The sequence below is a fragment of the Xenopus tropicalis genome, chromosome 1, assembly GCF_000004195.4.
Source record: "Xenopus tropicalis strain Nigerian chromosome 1, UCB_Xtro_10.0, whole genome shotgun sequence".
NCBI classification, from domain to species: domain Eukaryota; kingdom Metazoa; phylum Chordata; class Amphibia; order Anura; family Pipidae; genus Xenopus; species Xenopus tropicalis.
Genome location: NC_030677.2, coordinates 171,629,245 through 171,647,624, shown reverse-complemented (window position 1 = coordinate 171,647,624; position 18,380 = coordinate 171,629,245). Strand labels below are relative to the sequence as shown.

Sequence of the window (18,380 nt, the reverse complement as noted above, 5' to 3'; positions counted from 1 at the left end):
AGTCCCTACTGGGATTGGGCCAAAAGGGAACTGAGAAGGGACAAGTGGGGAGGAGCATAGGGGAGAGTGGCCATTTTGGGAGCAACAAGCTGGAGAACATGGCAGCACGGGACCTGTTGCAGGGGATTCAGCAGGCGATGGCCAGTCAGGATGGCGAGGCATTCCGGAGGGAGCTGCAGGAGATGCTGAACAGAGGCCAGGCGAGAGATGCAGCGCAACCGGGAGGAGAGGCAACGGACGCGGCGCAGACGGCGCGCAGAAGACCCGCGAGGCGCACCAGGCCCCCACAACGGCTCAGCCCAGGCTCACCACAGGAGAGGAGGAGGCGGAGAAGCCCTTCACCGGCGGCAGCGGTAAGAAATGCGGAGGCGGCGGTCCAGGAGAGCACACGCCGCAGAGGGCGAAGGAGGGGGGAGGAGCCAGAGGCCGCGACCGGAAGTCCCAGGCAAGGCACGGGACAGGGCCCAAAACGGGGGAGAGCAAACGGGGCCACTGCAAGAAGGGGCGCAGGTGGGGTGGAGCAGGAGCAGGTGGGGGTGCAAAGCAGCATGGCGGGTCCCAGCCCTGAGCACGCAAGGGGGGGGCAAGAGGAGGGAGCACCGCGCCAAACGGCGCAGGACACGGGGGGAGCAGGGGGGCAACCAACAACCCCCCGAGGAGAGACCAGTGACGGGGGAAGACCAGGACAGCAAGGGCTAGGCGAAGATGACAGCAGCCCTAGACCAGCAAGGGAGGGGATAAGAGTCCAGTCACCGGGGGACAGATCTGGGAGAGAGCGGCCCTGCAGCATGAGGAGGCGAATGGAGGCCAGGAGAGATAGGCAGGACAGGAGTCACGCAGGAAGGCACAGTGCAGAGGGTACCCCAGGCAGAACCCGGGAACGGGGAAGGGAGTCAATGAACAGGAGGAGATCCAGAAGCAGAGACAGGGGAGGGAGATGCGGCCAACACGACGGCCAGGAGGGGCGCACGGGAAGGAGAAGCCCACGGGGCAGACGGACCGCGTCTAGGTCCAGGCCAGCATACTGGGACAGCGGGGAAGGACGAGGCGGGAGAGCCAGGTCTCCAGGGAGGAGGTCACCCAGAGAGTACTGCCATTGTGGATCCTCACCCGGGCCAGCCAGACGTGACAGAAGGGTACAGGAGGCGAGGACAGGAAACGGTACCACCGGCACGAACGCGGGGAGCAGCCAAACACGGGAAATCCCGCAAGCGGCGGCGGCCACAGGGAGACGAGGTCACCCAGGAGAGGAACGGGCACAAGACACGGTACAGACGGCTTCGGGAGACACGACGGCCAGCGGGTCAGGAGTGGGTAAGACAGGGGCAGGGAGTGACAGAACCATATTGGAGAGCCTAAGAGAGCTGCTGGCCAAGTGGGAAAACCCCGGTCCTGGGACAAGGGGGGTGACAAGTGTGTGGGCGGGCACTGCGGCAACCCTAGGCCAGGATGGGACGACAGGGAAGGCGGTAACAGCCGGGGGAACAGGTACCACCACACCAGGGGAGGCGAACAACACGGAAAAAAGGGGTGAAGAGGCGGGAGCGGCAGAGAGGGAAAAGGAAAAGGACACAATGACAGGGGGGGTGCCAGACACGGCCAGGCAAAACGCATACGTGTCTTTTGCAGGGCCCCTAGGAGCCCATCTAAAAAAGGAAACAAGGGAGAAAGTAGAAAAGGGAGAGTTTGTGGAAATTTTTTCCCTGCTACCCTTGGAAGATACAGTGGAGGTGAAAGAGGACGACAAAAAGGATGGGAAAAAAGAAGAGGAGGAAAGGGCAAAACGGTATAGAAAAATTCCCAAAACATTTGGCAATTGGTTAAGGGCATTTTGCGTACTGGCGAGCGTCACGGGGGAGAAACACCCCAAAAAATGCTCGGCGCTCTTTTGCTACCTAGAAGGGATATGGGATGCATTTAGGGTGTACGGGGGGTTAGCCTGGTGGCGCTATGATGAGCAGTTTCGACAGCGCCTCGCGGTTAACCCGGGGATGAGATGGGACCAAGTCGACATGACCTTGTGGATGAGGCTCATGATGGCGCAAAAAACATCCCCCTTTCCAAGGCCCGCCGGGGTGGGACAGTCGGCGACCACACCGGCGGGATATAGATTGGGATGCTGCTGGATGTACAACGACGGACACTGTCGTTGGGGGGCATCATGTAAATACAAACACGAATGCTCAGGTTGCGGGGGGGCACATGCATATAGTAAGTGTTTCAAGAAAGGAAAAGGAGGAGCAAAGAACGCGGACATTGGAAAAGGGGAAGACGCCAGTGAGCTTAGGCGCGATGCTGCCCTGGCTAAAACAGTACGCTAGGCCAGGGGATGCGGAGTTCATTAAGGAGGGTTTCCAGTTTGGCTTCAGAATACCCTTCAGGCCAAGGGAAGGGGGGGGCACCTATGGGAATTTAAAATCAGTTAAAAGAAACCCTGAGATAGCACGGCAAAAAATAGCAAAGGAAGTGGCAGCAGGGAGGATGGCGGGGCCATTCAGGGAACCCCCATTGGACAAATTGAGGATTTCCCCTTTGGGGGTGGTCCCCAAGAAGGAACCGGGCAAGTTCCGGTTGATACACCATTTGTCATTCCCAAAAGGGGAATCGGTGAATGACGATATTGACCCGGAACTTTGCTCGGTATCATACACGTCTTTTGATAGGGCAATGACAGTGGTACAGGAAGCTGGCCCGGGGGCTTTAATGGCCAAAGCGGACATAGAGTCGGCTTTTCGCTTGTTACCCATACACCCGGAGTGTCACCATCTGTTGGGTTGTGAGCTAGACGGTGAAATTTACGTCGATCTATGCCTGCCTATGGGCTGCTCCATTTCTTGCTCCTACTTCGAGAAGTTTAGCAGTTTCTTGGAGTGGGTGGTAAAGAAGCGCACGGGATCCAGGAACCTAGTTCACTATTTGGACGACTTCCTATGCGTAGGGCAGGCCTCTACGGAGTGGTGTTCATTCTTGCTGGAGGTCTTAAAGGAAGTGACAGCGGAATTTGGGGTACCACTGGCTCCAGACAAGACAGTGGGGCCAGTTACCTGCTTAAGTTTCTTAGGCATAGAGATTGACACAGTGGCGGGCATGACAAGATTACCCGAGGACAAACTGAGAGACTTATGCGAAGGGGTAGGCAGAATGCTGGGCAGACAGAAGGCGACAGTAAAACTGATTCAATCGCTGGTGGGCAAGCTCAATTTTGCATGCCGAGTGATTCCGATGGGAAGGGTTTTTTGCAGACGCTTAAGTGCGCTGCTAAGGGGGAGCATGGACGGGCATCACCACGTGCGGCTCACAAAAGAGGTCAGGGGAGACTTGCACATCTGGGCCCAATTTCTAAAGGAATTCAACGGCAGAATAATTTTTCAGGGCAAGGAGGTCACCAATGACGAAATACAGTTGTACACAGATGCATCCGGCAGTGTAGGCTTTGGAGCCTACCTGGGTGGTAGATGGTGTGCGGCACACTGGCCGGCAGGATGGGCAGAGGGTCTGCTAAAAAATTTATGTTTTTTGGAACTGTTTCCAATTGTGGTGGCAGTTTTCCTGTGGAGGAAAGAACTGGCCAACAGAAGGGTGATTTTCAGATGTGACAACCTGGGGGCAGTGCAGGCTCTTAACAAACAGTCGGCTACCTCGCTAGAGGTGGTGCGGTTATTGAGAGTTTTGGTATTACAATGTCTGAAGATCAATTTGGGTTTCAGAGCAATACATGTCCCAGGCGTCAAAAATGTGGTGGCTGATGCGTTGTCCCGCTCTCAGTGGGAGCGTTTCCGACAGGTAGCACCAGAGGCGGATCTGTGGGGAGCCCCCATGCCGGCTGGTCTGTGGCAGCTCGGGACCGGAGACTTGAAGGGATGGTGAGGACTTCAGTATCAGACGCTACCTGGGCCGCCTACGGTAAGGTCTGGAGGGATTGGGAACAACTGATGGTTTGGTCAGGGGGTACCTTTGCTCCGGAAGAAAGGATGGAGGCGCTTTTGTGGTGGGTTTTTTGGAAAGCAGAAGAGGGCAAATCGGCAGCGACCGTAGAAAAAGGAATGGCGGCGCTAGCTTTCCTATTTAAGCTAAAGGGATGGGAAGATATAACAAAGAGGTTTGAGGTACGTCAGGCGGTGCTGGGGCTGAAAAAAGAAAGGAGGAGGCAGGACAGCAGGAGACCAGTGTCAGTGGAACTTCTAAAAGGGTTACAAGGGGCCTTAGTTAAAATATGCCGGTCAAATTACGAAATAAAACTATTCCAGACGGCTTTTACATTGGCATTTTTTGGGGCCTTCAGAGTGGGGGAATTAGTGAGCCGCAGTAAAAGCCAGCCAGGGGGGCTGGACATTAAGGAAGTGAAGGTGGGAGAAACTGGTATTTGGGTCTGGTTGAAGAGGTCAAAGACAGATACATGGGGAAAAGGCAGACAAATAGAATTAACAAAATTGGATGGAGGGGATATTTGCCCCTGGGGATGTTTAAGGAGGTTCTTGGAGGTAAGACCTGAGAGGGCTGGTCCTTTACTAATCCACGAGGAAGGACAGCCTCTGACACAATACCAATTTACCGCAATATTCAGATCGGGCCTAGGTAAGTTAGGCAAACATCCTGAGGATTACGGAACGCACTCATTCCGCATAGGGGCGGCCACAGAAGCAGCGAGGGCTGGCCTGGCGGAAGAATTAATACGAAAAATAGGGAGATGGGAGTCGAGGAGGTTCCGTAGCTACATCCGGCCAGCACTGCTGTAGAGTGAGAAGAAGGGGAATGAATAAGTTGCGTTACTATTGTATATATTGGTTCTAGTTTTGTATTGTCTTCCAAAGGTCGCGAAAAAGTGGTCTGGCTGTTTGGACATTCCTACATTCACTGGGCAAGCCAGAGAGCAGCGGCCAGACATGCAGGGAAGCAGCTGGGTTTCTTGGAAGGCCAAGTGAAGGTGATGTGGTTTGGTTTTAGGGGGTTGCGGTGGCCGGAATTGCCAAGCAAGGTGATGGAAAAGGCGAATACAGAGGGGCCACCGGATGTGCTCGTGATCCATGCGGGAGGTAACGACATGGGAAGCGTGGCACAGAAGGAATTGGTGAGGATGATGAAACGGGATGTAGATACGCTACGATCACGGTTGACGGGGGTAAGAATAGTGTGGTCAGAATTGGTGGGTAGATTATATTGGAGAGGCGCTAGGGACCAGTCGGCGATGGAAAGGAGTAGAGGGAAGGTAAATAAACTGATGAGTGCGTATATCAGGCGCCTAGAGGGAGTAGTGATCAGGCACAAGGAATTAGAGGGTAGACTACCAGGGTATTACCGTGTGGATGGTGTGCACCTGTCGCCAGTCGGACTAGACATATTTAATTTGGGTCTGGCTGACGGGATAGAAAAGGCCTTGCAGTTGTCGAATGGGTGGGCGCGTCCGGCTTAAGGGTTCTCCCCGGAACGCTGGTGGCGGAAGGTTAGGCCTGAGGCTAGATATGACAGCCATAGGTCGGTGGTAAATGAGGATGTGGGGTTAGAGAAAAGGGGTTTTAACCTCAAGGAAATGATTGCGGTGGGGGGCAGGTACAGCCTCCACAAAGCAGCCTTCAGCGGCTTAATGTTATGCTGTTATCAAGAGATTAAGATGTTATTTATTTTAATATGTTATTGTTAAATAGGGTTGTATGGAATAATGAAAATGTTACATTGTTGCAAATAAACAGGCTGCGGCCTTTTCTGTCCACAAAGTAGTTGTGTGATTGTGCTTGCTGGGGTTAAAGGGGTAAGTTTAAGGGGTTGGAAAGAGGGCCACATATTTGACGCTGCACTTGTCAGGGGGCCCCGGAATAGAACGAGGAAGGAGTTGAGGGCACGGGGCCATGACAAGGATAGGAAAAGGCCCTGGGAATGTGTTTGGTGCTAGGGAAGATGGGTAATGTAGTCCCTACTGGGATTGGGCCAAAAGGGAACTGAGAAGGGACAAGTGGGGAGGAGCATAGGGGAGAGTGGCCATTTTGGGAGCAACAAGCTCCCACCCGCCCTCCCTGGATTTGAGGAGATAAAGGGGTAGCAATAAGGAAGAGGTGAATTAGTGAATCACAGTCGCAGTCGAGGATTACGGAGCCCAAGGAGAGGTAAGCGGAAGGTTAGGCCTGAGGCTAGATATGACAGCCATAGGTCGGTGGTAAATGAGGATGTGGGGTTAGAGAAAAGGGGTTTTAACCTCAAGGAAATGATTGCGGTGGGGGGCAGGTACAGCCTCCACAAAGCAGCCTTCAGCGGCTTAATGTTATGCTGTTATCAAGAGATTAAGATGTTATTTATTTTAATATGTTATTGTTAAATAGGGTTGTATGGAATAATGAAAATGTTACATTGTTGCAAATAAACAGGCTGCGGCCTTTTCTGTCCACAAAGTAGTTGTGTGATTGTGCTTGCTGGGGTTAAAGGGGTAAGTTTAAGGGGTTGGAAAGAGGGCCACATATTTGACGCTGCACTTGTCAGGGTAACTTCACAGGCCCAGGTGCAAGATTTGCAGCAGGGACAACCCTGACCTACCTGCCCCACAAAGGAGATGTGCCCAAGAGCATAGGCTAGAGGATATACACCCAGTAGTACCTGCCATCCTTATATCATGGTGCCCCCAGCAGACCCTATGTGTGCGGGGAGCCCCAGGTGCACTAGCACTCCCTGTCTCACAGTTGTTATGCCACAGCATACACCAAAATTTTGTCAGTAACACCTTCAGAGGAACAAGGCAAAACCCAAGAACCATGGTAATAATTGCTGTGGCCATCTGTTAATATTTACATCATAGAGTTACTAAAGGAAAACTTACAAGACAGCTAAAATTGACTTTGTCCTATATAATGAGCCCTAGTCCTTTGCAAGATGTTTAAAACTACTTCAATGCACATTATTGCCTATATATATACAGTATATAACTGATTTAAATCCAGATTAGGCAGCAGTTTTATTCAATTTTAAAAATACATTACGTCCAATATACTCTCAAGTTTGAAATTAGCAATTCAAGTTTAGGGTTTCATTGCAAATGGAATGAAAACACACAGTTTCTGTGCTTTGTGTCCTGGAAACTTTGAAATGGCACAAGATCTGGATTTGTAAACCAAATATCCTTACACTTAAGATGGTTGGATTTCAAACTGAATGTTTTCACAGCTGCAGAGAGTTTAAATTGTCCCTAAATTACTACTTGCCTGCCCCATAAGAACAACATTGTGATGAAAATTACAAGTGAAAAAGAAGTCATATTTCAGGTACTATAGTTAGCAACGAGGAAATGTCTGGGGGGAAAAAATGAAGCAAGTAGGCAGTTATCTCAATGGGCAAGTGGAATACTGAATGCACCAATACGGTGTCTGTGTTTTTTGTATTTTTATGTTTTCCATCTGTTTATCACTTAACAAGGGCTCCAGTGATTGCAGAATTGCTAACGTGTATGTAATTCATATCTGATACTAGGGCCCGTTTTAAGCACTGAAAAGGGGAAATTACAGGTAAATGTGCTTCATTTTGATGCATTTAGTGTGTTTATAAACGTTTTGTAGTGCTCAGGAGGAATCCCAAGTAGTGTAGTGGGTTCAATATATTATTCATTTAGGGCACGTGTTGAATCTGCATTTTTACATTAAAGTATAGTTCAAATTTATTCTGAAGCTGTCTGTCAGGGGATTTCTAGCAATCCAGCGATGAAAGAGCATTTATCATAAAATAAACACAGTAAATACAAAAAAAACAAAAAAATGGGAATTAAAAATGAATGACTAAATATGGCCATACATGGTAAGATCCACTCCTTTGGTGAGGTCGCCAAACAAGCCAAACTAACTATTTATTCTTTGACAACATTCTTCTTACTACTTTTAATGGGTAAACATGCAGTGCCTGCACCACAGTTATTAAGCTGCCTATACAATGATCACACAGACATTGGAGTATTCATTTCAGTTAGAGTTGGCCACATACGAACAGCCATGAATTGCACATTGCAGTTGCTGTGGCTGAAAACTACTACAGGTATAGGACCCATTATCCAGAATGTTCGGGGCCAAGGGTATTCTGGATAAGGGGTCTTTCCGTAATTTGGATCTCCATACACTAAGTCTACAAAAAAATCAATAAAACATTAATTAAACCCAATAGGATTGTTTTGCATCCAATAAGGATTATTTATGTCTTAGTTGGGATCAATTACAAGGTACTGTTTTATTATTACAGAGAAAAAGGAAATTCTGAATTATTTGATTAAAATGGAGTCTATGGGAGACAGGCTTTCCGTAATTCGGAGCTTTCTGGATAACGGGTTTCCGGATAAGGGATCCTATACCTGTACTGAGTCGCTGTTTTCTGGTAACATAAGGACCAATGTGCCCATGTCCTTAAATCACTGAAAAACACTTTGGACTTGTTTTTCATAATTTGTTGTTCAATTTAACTACTTTAAGGGGAAAGGCAAACTGTAGAGTTCTTCATATTAATATACACAGTCTTTGATTCCCATTGGGACACTTATGAAAAAGTGATTTCAGTTCCAACATCTATTGTTTTGTCTGTAGTGGCAGATATTCTGTTGCAGCAAATGAAAGAGATCTGCCCCCTGGCAACAGAGGTGAAAGTCACTTATCACAGTGATTTTCAATGATGTTTGAATGAAGCATGTCCTAAAGGGCAGACCTTTTGTTTTAATTGATTTAATTAGATAGAAAAGCTTTTAGCATATCCCTTTTGTAAAAAATGTATTTATTTTTTTATGTGATTCAACACCTCCCCTATGTATTCTAATATGGAACTGTCGCCATTTCCCTTCAAGCTGTGGGTCAGGCATAGTGATTGCTTATTTACAGCCCTGGGTACTCCTTACAACAATAGTAGGGATACAGCTAAAATAACATTTTTGGATATTTTGTAACCTTATTTTGAGCCATATGGGCTTGCTGGGCTGGACAGTAATCAGTGTCGGACTGGGAAGCCTGGGGCTGCCACCTAAAGGGCCCTCCACCCAGCATCAGACTGGGCCACTGGGGTACCAGCAAAAATCTTGGTGGGCCCCAGTGGCCCAGATCTGACCTCCCCCGCAGGTAAGTTTCTTTTAGGAATGCTCGGGGAGGGGTTCAGAGGGTGTTGGGAGCCATTGGGTGCAGGGGCCCCTAAAGGCAGAAGCCCCGGTGGGCCCTGCACCCCCCAGTCCAACCCTGCCTCCACCCTACCCACGGAGGCCCATCAAACTATTGCAAATCCCCCACCACCCATTCTCCCCAGTGCATACCGCCAAGCTGCATCGCTCCCTCTTCAACCCATACCTTCGAGTCACACCACTAACTTCCTTGCCACAGCCGCCACAATCAGGTCTACCTGCCAGCCAAGCAACAGGTGAGGGGAGTTGGTGCCCTGCTGGCCCAGTCCGGTGCCGACAGTTTTATCACAAGTTTTTTTTCGGCTTTTCATCCACTGTATAAGATAACCACATATATATTTACATCCGCCTCATGTATAACATAGTTTTCATTTATAAGCTACTTCAATGTTAAAACCCCAGTGTCACAAATGAGATATGTGCTAGCAGCACTAATCAAAGTGTAATTATAACAGAGCACAGGTTGATTATTTAAGCAGTGTTCTACAAATTGTATTTATAGAATGGAGTTGAAAACTACTGATGCAAACACTGCCTGTCTGCTTTAACTAAAAGCAATTACTAGATAAAACCAAAGACTTCTGACTCTCAAATTTACTATCCTGAAAAGATTCTTACTTATTGTATATACGATAATTGGTTAAATCAGAAGTTTCAATAATAAAAATTATATATGTATCTATATTAAAGTATTTGAACAACAGGACCTTTCATTGCAGGAAAGGTCCTGTTGGGCTAACATTTCAAATCCATTTCAAAGCCAATTTAGGTCATACAAAGCAAAAACATTGATATGTAAACCAGCCATTGATGGGGGTGGCTTCCATCAGAAATGGCATTGGGATGGCATTTCAGATGAGTTCTTGTTTGTTGTCTAGATGTTCCTAGCAACTAGCTTAATGCCAATTACAGTGAGATTTGGGATGGACTCTTATTTGCTATCCAGCATCTTGGATCTATAAGTAGAGTGACTGTTACACCAATATTGCTCTGCAACGAGATGCCTGAACATAAGAAGTCCTGAAATCCTGTCTGTATGGCTTCCCTTAGCCAGTGCTGTAGCTACAGACAGACAGACAAACAGGCAGACAAGGACAAACTGACACCTGGGGTAAAACACCGTAGAAAAGCTACTAAATAGTGTTATGACTGTGCCCCTCTTCTTTCCACTTCTCACACATAGGAAAGAAAATGAAAGCAAGGGAAAATGTTGGCAAATGGCTGTAATTATCATATCCTGAGTAATTTTTTTCCATTATGGCTGTTTTGTAAAATGCCCATTTTTTTATTACACAATTAATGAATATCAAACTGCATAACTCTGCACTTACTAAATATTTTATTTGAAAGGATTAAATAGAATTTTAAAATAAACAAACAAAAAAATGTTATAAAAAGATATTACAATATATATAATTCCAGCAAGGCTGGCAATGGGTGCTCATGTAGATGAATGCAGTGCATTCATAGTTAGCTATAAATTATCCTTATACCTATACAGGTTGTGCTGTATTTCTAGGGCTGCGTGGTACAGTAAAGATTTGCCCCTGTAGTCACTGTATCTAATTTTCCAATCAGCAGAACATTATACATTTATTTAATTAGGTTTCATGTCATAAATAGTTATGTATTGTAGGATGAAGAGTCAAACGAATAGTATAATGCTGATGCTTACTGAAATCTATCATCCTGTATTAATTGTGATTGATATGAAAGCATCCCAAGTTCTGTCGCTGTTTGAAATATTGTGTTAATGATGTAATATTTACTGACACACACACCCTAATAGAAAACAATTAAACATTCCAAGCGATCCCTTTAGGAGTCTGTTTTCTCTAAAGATTGTCAGCTCTTAAGGGCAGAGACCTAATGCCATCAAAATTCTTAAAAGTTATGTATTTAATTACTGGGATTGGTCTATTTGTGTGAACTGTACCAGTGTGTTGTGCCTTGTACAACATGCGTGTACATGCGGGTCCATATAAAAAATACAGTTCAGTAGAAAATGCGGTGCTAATGGAAAGTGTCACGCCAAACAAGTCAGCTATGGCACTGAAATGTAAATCTGTCCACTAGTGGCGTTTATTTAATGTTTCAATTTTTTTCCCATAGGCTTAAAGGGGTAGAGTGCTGTTCTGAGACAATTTGCAATTGTTCTTCCTTTTTTATTATTTGTGGTTTTGAGTTATTTTTTATTTTATGTAGCAACTCTCCAGTTTGGAATTTCAGCATCTAGTTGCTAGGGCCCAGGGATTGATTTGAATGAGAAACTGGAAAGAGCCAGAAGGAGGAAAGTAATTCGAAAACTATTATTACTATAAAAAAAAGTAAAAATTTAGACCAATTGAAAAGTTGTTTAGAATTAGCCATTCTGTAACAAGGTAAAAGTTAAATGGGAAAGAGCCCCTTTTAAGCTAAATTACAGCAAAACACTATTCTGAAAACGTCAGGTCCCAAGCATTGCTTCTGATAGACCCCCCATACCTGTATATTGTATATAAGCCATTTGTTTTGCATTGCATGGTGGAGGTATTACCTTTTTATTGTAAGTCTAAGTCAATATTTCACTTGGCTGCCGCATATTGTGCATTTAGTGGCGTGTGTGTCTAACAGACGGCTTTACACTACATATACAATATTATAGTGTAAAGGTGAACATGACCCAGGTGTTCTCCACCCCGCTCCTTTTTTTCCCCTATGAATGAAGATAAATTGAATTTACTGGTTTTGGACATTCTATAAAGAGATTTTACAGCCCACATATGGCACATTAACACTATACCCGTCTGTCTGCTATGCCCTGACCCTAAAGCTAATGTGTGTGCAGAGAATTGCACTCCTTCCACTGAGTGCCCATCACTTATATAGGCTTTGCGGTAAACCTCTTTTCTTTTCATTCTTTTAGAGTCTGGAGAAAGTGTTTGTGGAGTTTAACCATGAGGAGCTGTTGGAGTTCTATAACAAGGTGAGCATTGTTCACAAAAGTCCCTTTGTTTTTCTAGAGCGGTTCCTTCTGAACTCTTGCCCTGTGCACTTACACCACTGTGCAATGGAAAGTATAAAGCACATCTGTTCATCTGATCAGCCATTATTCACATGTGTGGCGCTGCAATGAAAATTCCTTGCCACTTCAGTCCTCACCACTAATGCAGAGAATACAATAGTGGTTTCATTTTTAATTTGTCTGCTCACTGCTGAAATGGAATTTTTGCATGACATGAGCGTAAAACCACCATCTTGTCAAATATACACTAGGTAAAACCTAAGTAAATAATTGGAAGAAATATTTGGCTACTAGAAAAGAACAAGAGAGGTCACAAATGGAAATTAGCTACCATCCTGGTACCACATCCTATTCTACAAAATGATGTTTGATTTAGCTGCTAAACAGCAGCCAACCCTTGTCAATTAAATTAAAGACTTAATGCATTGATTACATAGACTCCATATCAAAGTTTAATTGCAGTTTTTTGTGTTGGTATGTACAGAAAAATACATATGCTAATGGCATATACATTCCCCTTCTATAGGTACTATGTATATACATTCTCATTTAGACTCCACTTGTTTGCATGACCCCAATCCAAACATTTTTAGGATTGTTCAGGTTTTTCTCTAATGCCTCATATACCTTTAAAGGGAAAAGCAAAACCGTTATTGTAGCAACAATGGTTTTATTGTGTTTCTACCTAACACTGTTTTCCTCATAAAAGTGATGTACAGGCTGCAAATTAATAGAGAGTCAATGGGATGCCAGCACTGCAGAAAATGAATGGAGGCATTTGGAAGCTGCACAGACAGGACCTGATTAGCAGGGAACATAAGAGAGGGGAGAACAGAAAAGAGTTCACATATTGACACTATTCATAAAGGCACCCATCTGCCATGTGTATTGGTGCTCTAGAAGTGATGCCATCCCCTCTCTGAAATCTTCCGCTACAACTTGTGATTGATTCATAAAAATGGGCACTACTTCCGGCCGCTATCGGCACATCTTGCCCAAGATGTAGTGGGTGCTACTTAGGTACCTACAATTATGCTAGATTTCTGGGGGAAAATGCTTCATTATAGGTTAAAGAAATGTCAATTCGCACTAGTGCCTGGGCCGGAAAATGAGCCCAACAGTCAGGTATATGGAAGCCACAGTAGTGACCCAGCTTCAAAGAGATAAGGTTTGTAGTTTCAGGCTGCTGTGCCCTTTTAAAGGGTTCTTTTTAACATTTTCAGGCTAAGATTTGTCATTTGAAACTGTGTACTTTAAAACAATTCGAAAGGGCTTCTATAAGCAATTTCTATTGTATTTCTATTTATAGACAGTTTTATATTTAGAAGACACCCTGCTAGTACACATATGGGACCTGTTATCCAGAATGCTTGGTATCTGGGGTATTCCGATAAGGGATCTTTTAATTATTTGGATCTCTGATCTATAAATCTACTAAAAATAATTTCAATATTAAATAAACCAAATAGGATTGTTTTGCCCTAAATAAGGATTAATTATATCTTAATTGGGATCAAGTACTACAAGGTACTGTTTTATTATTACAGAGGAAAAGAAAACATTTTTACAAATTTGGATTATTTGTTTAAAAATGGAGTCAATGGAAGATGTCCTTTCTGTGGTTTAGAGCTTTCTGGATAGTGGGTTTCCGAATAATAGACCCTATACCTGTATAAATGAATGTAGATAAAAATGTATAGTGCCGCAAATATTGGTACAACCTAGCTAATTCATCAGTTTTGCTAGTGAATATTGTTTTTTTTTTTTAGACTTGAAAGGATGTGTTAAATCGTGAACAGAATAACAAACTTTTGTGACAAGCTAAACAAGGAATTATCACACTATATAGCACTTTCTAGATGTGTTATAAAGAACAACACATGGGGGCACATTTACTAACCCACGAATCCGAATCCGAATTGGAAAAATTCTGATTGGAAAACGAACATTTTGCGACTTTTTCGTATTTTTTGCGATTTTTTTGGCGCCTTTACGACTTTTCGGAAATTGTCGCGACTTTTTCGTTACCAATACGATTTGCGCGATAAAACGCAAGTTTTTCGTAGCCATTACGATGCGCTCATATCTTGTCACGATTTTTTCGTATTGAGCGCTCGTAAGCGGCGGGCAAAACTTTCAGACTTAGCATGATTTTGGAAGCCTCCCATAGGACTCAATGGCACCCTGCAGCTCCAACCTGGCCCAAGGAAAGTCTCCCATAGGGCTCAATGGCACTCTGCAGCTCCAACCTGGCCCAAGGAAAGTCTCCCATAGGGCTCAATGGCACTCTGCAGCTCCAACCTGGCCCAAGGAAAGTCTCCCATAGGGCTCAATGGCACTCTGCAGCTCCAACCCGGCCCAAGGAAAGTCTCCCATAGGGCTCAATGGCACTCTGCAGCTCCAACCCGGCCCAAGGAAAGTCTCCCATAGGGCTCAATGGCACTCTGCAGCTCCAACCTGGCCCAAGGAAAGTCACCATACTGAAGCTTGAATGAATGCGAATCTTTCGTACTCGGCGCGAAGGCTACGAAAAAGTCGCGACTTTTCGCGCAAGTAGTAACGCTACGAAAAAATTGCCAGATTTTGCGCAACATTCGGAATGGCATCGAAAAAGTCGCGACAATTTTCCGAAAAATCGTCAAATACCGATCATTACGAAAAAAACGCAATCGGACGCATTCGGCCCGTTCGTGAAAAAGTAAACGTGCCCCATGGTGTTATATATAAATATATATATCCAAAAAAGACCAGCAACACAAGTTATATTCCAAAAACAATCAATTGTGTATTAAAAACGCATGAACAGCCAACGTTACGTTTCTGTCGTGTTGCTGTTCTTTTTTGGATATTTAAATCATTTACCTTGTACCCGAGCTAAGAGCTGAAGCAGAGTGCCACCCTGGGTTCGCTATATATATATATATATTTATATATAGGGGTGTGTGTACTTCTTATTTTTTTTCTTGTTAGGGCTTGTGCTTTCTATTTCTTCAAAAAGAGATTTAATTTACCTTGCTGTACATCGAAGATAAAGCTCAAATTAGGAAATCTTTTTCTGCACCGTGACTCATTTTTTTCCCTTAGTGCCAAATGAGAAATTGTAATTTGCTATATAAAAAAAGAGAAAACAGGTGTTCAGTTTTCTGATATTGTGAATATTCATTTAAGCTTCAGATGTAAATGTCTTCCTATAAAATAGATGTTCTGAGACTCGTTGCTAACACTATGCAAATAAATGTAATATGCAAAGCTTCAAATACCGCTCTGTTTGTGTGTGTATGTAAATAATCTTTATAAATGACATCTTTTCTTGTTTCTTTAATAGCTTGAGACTATCCAGGCACAGCTGGATTCCCTTACGTGATGTCTTAAAGATGGGTTCCTCCACTGCACTCCTGCCACCTCATTATTTTGCATTGAAGATAGATTGCAGAGCTATGTTTGCTGAAGGAATCAATGGGCTGCTTCCTCGAAAATTATATGGCTTATCTCCTCTTAGACTAGCAACATTAGGCAGGGAAGATCATTTGAAGAATGCCAAGGGTATAATTGTCTTTCCAGCTGAATTCTGTCAATGCAAGGTGCTTGTATAAACAAAAAAAAATAAATAAGGCCTCATCTATCCATTCTACAATTAGGGTTCCTAATGTTCTGTACAAATGTACCAATACACATACCCACACTGACATATCTGCACAATTACACCATGCAGCAGGGGGATCATGTATGAAACATGCACACATTCAAGATTTAAATGTTCTCTCAGGACTTAAAAAGGTTAAAGAAAAAGTCAACATTTGTCTAAATGGGCATGAAGTCTTCATCTGAAGCTGCATTTTACTTATCAATATCTAAGTTCAGACCTAAATTCTAGCTATCTATTAAGCTTTAAGGGTAATTTATAGCTGCTGGGAGTGCCAGAATTTGTATTTGTATATCTGCAGTATGTACAGGGCCTTTGTTTGGGGTGGGGTACGTCAGCTGCTGCAGGATGCTGGAAATTGTACAATAACAGCTGGAACCACATTCTGGAGATCCCTGCTGTGAAGACACAGTTACTAATGATATTTAGTTTAATAACAAGCTGCCCAGCATTCGGTGCTGTAAATGACTGATAGTGAAATGTACAAGGAATGCCTTACAGATAATATTCTATCACCTTCATTTCTGGAAATGACTGATGAATGTTTTCTGAAGGATGTCATCTTCGAAGGACAGAAGTGAATGTGTATACAAAATTTGGTGTTTGATCAAACATATTACAGGTTCAGCTCTCAGTGGAACTAAAAAGAAAATGTTCTTAAATGTGCATCTTTTTTCCTTCATTTGCTTTAATTTAAAGAATAATCACTAAATCCCTAAAATTATTTACTGTACCAGCCCAGAGGTTCAGACGCCACATAAAAGTAATGATTTATTCCTTCAATTTTTTTCCAGGAGCTTGCCATCTTGGATCTTGTTAGCCCATCTTTTCAGTGTCAGTGGCACTGCACAGGCTCAGTGTGCCCTAGGCACCTCTTGGGAAGCTCATTGAAAATCAACAGAAAGTAAGGGTACATTTGCCATAGAAGCTGATGTTCCAGGCTGGCTGATTGGGATGCAAAATGCACTGTTTTTTTGCTGCCATTTAACGTCAATCTGTACAAATAGTGAGCTTTATATTGTATATAACCATTCCCTAAGATTCAGTTACTGACAGCAGTCTAGAGGATATGCTGTGATTTAACAGAAAAGAAATATTGAGGGCATTTCTAGAGGCAGAGATCTACACTGCTAAATTTCTTTGTTAACCTTGGGCTGGTACAGAAGACTAAAACATGAGGTACACTGATTGCCAGTTCTTAGTTGAGCTTTAGTTCTCCTTTAAATCAGCCTTATGTTCTGAGGTATAACTGTCAGTATGCATTCACCCCAGTCTTTCCTGAACTGACCTTAAAGGAACAGTAACACCAAAAAATGAAAGTGTATAAAAGTAACTAAAATATAATGTGCTGCTGCCCTGCACTGGTAAAAGTTGTGTGTTTACTTCAGAAAGTCTACTATAGTTTATATAAATAAGCTGCTATGTAGCCATGGAGGCAGCCATTCAAAGGAGAAAAGGCACAGGCACATAGCAGATAACAGATAAAAAACTATTGTATTCTATAGAACTTATCTGTTATCTGCTATGTAACCTGTGCCTTTCTCCTTTTTTCCAGCTTGAATGGCTGCCCCCGTGGCTACACAGCAGCTTATTATATAAATTATAGTAGTGTTACTGTAGCAAACACACCAGTTTTACCAGTGCAGGGCAACAGTGCATTATATTTTTATTACTTTAAAGCTCTTTCATTTTTTAGTGTTACTGTTCCTTTAAGAATAGGCTATATTCCAGTGGCGGGCCTATGGTTATGTGCACCCAGGGCAAGCTCTCCACCCCCTTCCCGCTCGTGTGCTTGCCCCCATCCTCCATAGGGGAAGCCATGTCAGAAGAGGTATGTGCCAAGTGCCCCCCCCCCATCAAATACTGCACCCTAGTCACATGCCTTTTCTGCCTACCTCTAGTTCTGGCCCTGTAAATCACTAAGGGAATCAGCTGCATATTTTCTATATATGATTGATTCTCCATACCAATAGGTTATGCACTTTTATGTTGTTCAGTGGTTAATGCACATCTGATGGTGGAAGTTAACTTCTATTCTATTATTATAAATACGGTATCTTTTCCCTATAAGCACATTTATTGTAACAACAACATTCACTACTGTGGAAGACACACAAACCCTTCATACTATAAAGGCTACCACTGTTCTAAATGCATTGCCTGTTGCTGGGAAAATCGTTTTAATATCTGTGTTTCCTTTGAAATAATTTATAAATACCAATGAATCTTTATTATCACAGAACTGAATTGCTGTTGTGCAGATATATCGCTGAGTTGTTTACTCTCACTTGTCTTCAGATCTTCAATGATCTTCCCTCAAGGCTAGTGTTGTGAAATAAAAGGACATTTTTAAAGTAGTTTCTTGTGAGTAGTTTGTTGTGCCGTATTTCTTTTTGTCAGTAACAGCCTGAGACTAAACATAAGCCTAGTAGGGCAAAGGAGAACTGTTGCTATTTGTATAATCTAATTTCCTTTGATTTAGGCTTAAATAATGCGGTTGGCTTCTACAAAACTGTGTACATAAACTTCTTTGTTAGTGTTTTTGTGGCTTATATAGACTAGTCAGGGCTGTGTTATTCACTGTTAGTTATACCCAGGGGCAGATTTGTTCA

The 18,380-nt window shown here is 43.8% G+C and overlaps 1 protein-coding gene across 1 annotated transcript in view; it reads left to right on the top strand.

Moving 5' to 3' along the window:
* The window catches only part of commd10 (COMM domain containing 10), a 168,110-nt gene extending 149,988 nt beyond the window's left edge, over positions 1–18,122 (top strand). Inside the window, 3 exon segments of the mRNA NM_001045623.1 lie at positions 12,027–12,086; positions 15,451–17,050; positions 17,469–18,122. Of these exon segments, the coding sequence (NP_001039088.1) occupies positions 12,027–12,086; positions 15,451–15,489 (99 nt within the window). The 3' untranslated portion in view covers positions 15,490–17,050; positions 17,469–18,122.
* The last annotated feature ends 258 nt before the right edge of the window (positions 18,123–18,380 follow it).